The sequence below is a fragment of the Octopus bimaculoides genome, chromosome 29 (genome assembly GCF_001194135.2).
Source record: "Octopus bimaculoides isolate UCB-OBI-ISO-001 chromosome 29, ASM119413v2, whole genome shotgun sequence".
Lineage (NCBI taxonomy): Eukaryota > Metazoa > Mollusca > Cephalopoda > Octopoda > Octopodidae > Octopus > Octopus bimaculoides.
In genome coordinates this window covers 10,415,473-10,419,619 of record NC_069009.1, presented here as the reverse complement: position 1 = coordinate 10,419,619, position 4,147 = coordinate 10,415,473, and the positions used below count along the sequence as shown (strand labels likewise).

The window sequence follows — 4,147 nt, the reverse complement described above, 5'->3', positions numbered from 1 at the left end:
GAAGGAGGATGAGAAGGAGGAGGAGGATATTGAATTGGAAGTAGTAGAGTATACTGATAGTGTTAGGCTGGTGGATGCCGTTGTGATGGTGATAGTGATAAATAAGATGATGAGGCAGAGGAGAAGAATATATGGTTGTAGTCTTGATGACGAAAATGCTATGATGATGATGATGAGGAGGAGGAGGAGGAGGAGGGGCGGAGAGAGGAAACGAAGAAGAAGAAGAAGAAGAAGAAGAAGAAGAAGAAGAAGAAGAAGAAGAAGAAGAAGAAGAAGAAGAAGAGTCGATGATGGAATCGTAAACACCTTACATGATATACACGTCGAATTAGACATACATTTTGATAAACTCGCATGCACACATCCAAACATGCACAGAGACATACATAGATCCATAAACATGTTTCCACTAACGTTTTTCTCTCAATTGCTACACACTCATAAATTCGAAATTTCGTAAATATGCCCTCACTCATATTCACAGACGTTCGCAACCAAACCAGAGACACTGGTTGTAAACATTGACAGAGACATACACACGCTATCGTATGTACAATATCTAAGAAATGGGCCCACACTCACAGATTTATAAACACGAAAACACATCTTTGGTAAGACGGGTGAGGGTGCTTAAAATGAAGTATTGCAAGACATTACGTATTTAGAAACATATCGTCAATGACATACTAAAAAATCACTAATTCAACTTACAGATATGTTAAACGGAACTGATTTCGGAAGGTGTCTGGTTTGATTTCCTTGATACCATTAGAACTCAAAGATCTGGAAGATAAGATGGAAATTGTACAGAACTTATTTGTGATAGAATTTTAGCTAAAATATTACATGTGGAAGTGATGTAAAGTAGAACAAGTTGATGGTTAGTTTCATGATGATGATGATTATTATAAGGCTACTGCTGCTGTTCATGATGATGGTGATGAGGAGGAGGAGGAGGAGGAAGTGGAAATGGTGGAGTATAATGGTGGTAGTAGAGCTGGTAGAGGAACTTGTAATGGTGGTTGTAATGAGTAAGATGTTGAAAGAGAAGGGAAGGATATATGGTTATCGTCTTGACGTTGTTACGATGCTGGTGATAATGAGGAGAAGTAGGGGCAGGAAAGTGGAGAAGAAGAAGAAGAAGAAGAAGAAGAAGAAGAAGAAGAAGAAGAAGAAGAAGAAGAAGAAGAAGAAGACCAACAACAACAACAACAACAAGAAAAGGAGCCGGGGAAGAAGAAGAAATGTTGAAGCTCTAGAAGAAAAAATGAAAATGATATTGAAGAAGGGAAACACCTTACAGGCCTTCAACACTCAAATCAAATCATCTGTGTGGTTTTCTGACAACTTACATTTATTCATTCAATATGGCATTGCTTCAACTTGAAAAAAATTCCAAATGTCCACTGGTCAGGGAGTGAAAGTGATAGAGACAGGTAAAGAATATTACCGGAAGTCTCTTGCTGGATCTCTCCACAACTGGCGGCCGGCCATTCGGTGATGGGTGTTCCAGCACAGAACTTGTGAGTAGTTGTGCTGTCCGTGTCCACCAGTGGTAACAAAGCAGGTCTAATTAGACACAGCACCGCCTTCCACAACAAGTGGAGGGGCGGCAAAGGAGCCCCTCCCCAAAAGGTATTTCTGATCGCATCATGACACTAATGTTGGAACTTGATCACAACACTCGTGCTATGCCCCAGCCATGGTCAGCACTGAGAAGGAAAAGGATGAACTTTATAACCAACGCCATGGTGCTGTCTCCAGTTATCACCATAGGGATAAACTCGTCCTTATGGCGACATAACGCTCTTTTTGGTACTGACTATCAGGCATAGGAGGCTGGTTATGATGTAGGTTAATGAATTCCAGCGGTCTTCATGTGCTCTCCGTCTGCAGGGAATTCAGTCTAAGCATCACAAATAGAATTTTTGAACAGCGAAATTATTCTAAGACGACCTGGACGCATACTAAGATCTAAGGATTGGCATCTCATAGACTATGTTATCTCTAAGAAACGAGACATTAGGTACCTTAACAATTAGCGTTCATTCAAAACACCTGCTACGTTCCATCTGAAACACACAAGACTACAAAAGTCATCATTTCCTAAGCACATTAATGTACTGCCTTTGAAAACTTTTGAAAAACAGATTGAGCTCTTTATTAAGTAGAACACTGCATTCAGCACTCTTCATATCAATGATGACATCGCACCATCTCGGAAGGCTCTGCGTGATGCAACCCACTTTGCATCTGTAGAGATTCAAGACTGGTTCAACGATAACAAAACAGATGTCCAACAGTTGACAGATAAAATGCACAGCCCACACAGAACTTGGATGAATGATAAGAGCTCATCCAGAAAAGAGAATGCCAACAAGAAATGTATACAGAGGCCATATCCAACATACTCTGAGACAGGTGACGGAGGCTTATTGGTTTTTGAAATCTACTGCAGACAGAAAGGATTCTAAAGCCTTCTATGATGGCCTCGAGAAAGTGTATGATCCTCAGGAGCACGGTATTACACCTATTTTTCATCGAATAGAGAGACACTCCTGAATGACAAATCTGACATCCTGAAATGATGGAAAGATCACTTTGAAGCTGTGTTGAACTCCACCTCAGTCACTAATGACGACGTAATAATGTCTGTTCCACAGTACACTGGAATACTGGAACTGTCTCTGGAGCCAACCTTTCTGAGAGTGGTAAACACTATTGAACAGATGACTTCTGATAGAGCACCTGGCAGCGATGCTACGCTCATGAAATTTACAAGAATGGTGGACAGAAACTTTTAAGAAACCGCATGACCTTTTCATAAACTTCAAGGATGCCTCAATCCAAAATATGTATACGAACAAAAGCAACAGAAGTTCTGTGATAATCATCGTGGAATATCGCTCTGGCTATTGCTGGTAAGATACTTGCTCGACTTATTCTTGACAGGATCATCAGACACGTTGTAAAGATCTACCCAGATTCACAGAGTGGATTTATTTTGCTCTGGTCCTGACATTTTCGACATGATTTTTTTCCCTCCGACAGGTCATGGACAAGGCACGTGAGAAAAATCAAGAGTTGCTCTTGATATTCGTTGACCTTCCTAAGACCTTTGACACTGTTAACCAGCAATTACTCTGGAAAGTTCTGAAAAATCTTAGTATACCTAACAAGATGGTGCATGTTATTTCCTTTCGTAAGGGAATGAAGGCTGGACTTTACAAACGGCACAAAGCAAGGTTATCTATTGGCTCCTGTTTTGTTTGACTTTTTCTTTGCAGTGACGCTGAGGCATGATTTTGACGACATACAAAGTGGTGTGAAATTCCAGTTTCGAAAAAGTGGTAGACAATTCAATCATCAGAGTTTTAAAGCCAGAACACTGCTACACTCCCGCATCATTCGTGATCTACTTTTTGCCGATGATGCTGCACTAGTAGCGACCTCTTTAGAGAAAGCTCAAGAACTTCTAGACCAGTTTTCACCAGCATAAAGAAGAGAGAAGTAATTCCCCAGGCTTGCTCTACTCCTAAACAAATTCGAGGTGTCAAGCAGAGACCACTGGTTCACAATTTTCCTGACATTCTAGTACAGGTTGATGGGAAGTCATTTACATATCGATGAAGGGGGAAGGAGAAGGTGGGTAGGAGTGAAGAGAAGAGAGAAGGAGTGTAGGAGTGAAGAGAAGTATGAATCGGAGCAAGAGAGGAGAGGTGGGTGGGAGAAAGTAAGTGTGAGGGGGAGAGAGGTGAGGGGAGGAGGTTAGACGAAGAGGGGAGGAGAGGTGAGCCCATGCCACGCAAAGTAGCGAAGAGAGAATATCAATCCCTATTCACGTGCAAACGGGAGTCCAGATGGTTCCTGGGCAAGGACAATCCGAACACGGACAGGTGTTGCAAAGAGTGACCGGTTGAGCCGAAATGCAGCGAAACCGGGGTGTCATTGCCAAGTCGGATGTCTCGGAGGTGTTCCGCGAACCGGTCAGCCAAGCGGCGTCCCGTTTGCCCGATGTATAGAGAAGGGCAGAGAGAGAGCAGGAAATGCAGTAGATGATATTGTTAGAAGTTCAGGTGGAGGAGTCGGTGATGTGATAGGATCGATGATGGGTGCTGGTGAGGAGGATGGTGTTGGAGAGGTAAGG

The 4,147-nt window shown here is 42.3% G+C and overlaps 1 protein-coding gene across 1 annotated transcript in view; it reads right to left on the bottom strand.

Annotated features, from left to right (window-relative positions):
• Nucleotides 1-4,147, bottom strand: part of LOC106883583 (toll-like receptor 5) — a 62,510-nt gene that overhangs the window by 53,565 nt on the left and 4,798 nt on the right. Inside the window, exon 4 of the mRNA XM_052977853.1 lies at nucleotides 712-783. Within this exon, the coding sequence (XP_052833813.1) occupies nucleotides 712-783 (72 nt within the window). The remainder of the gene's footprint in view (nucleotides 1-711; nucleotides 784-4,147) is intronic.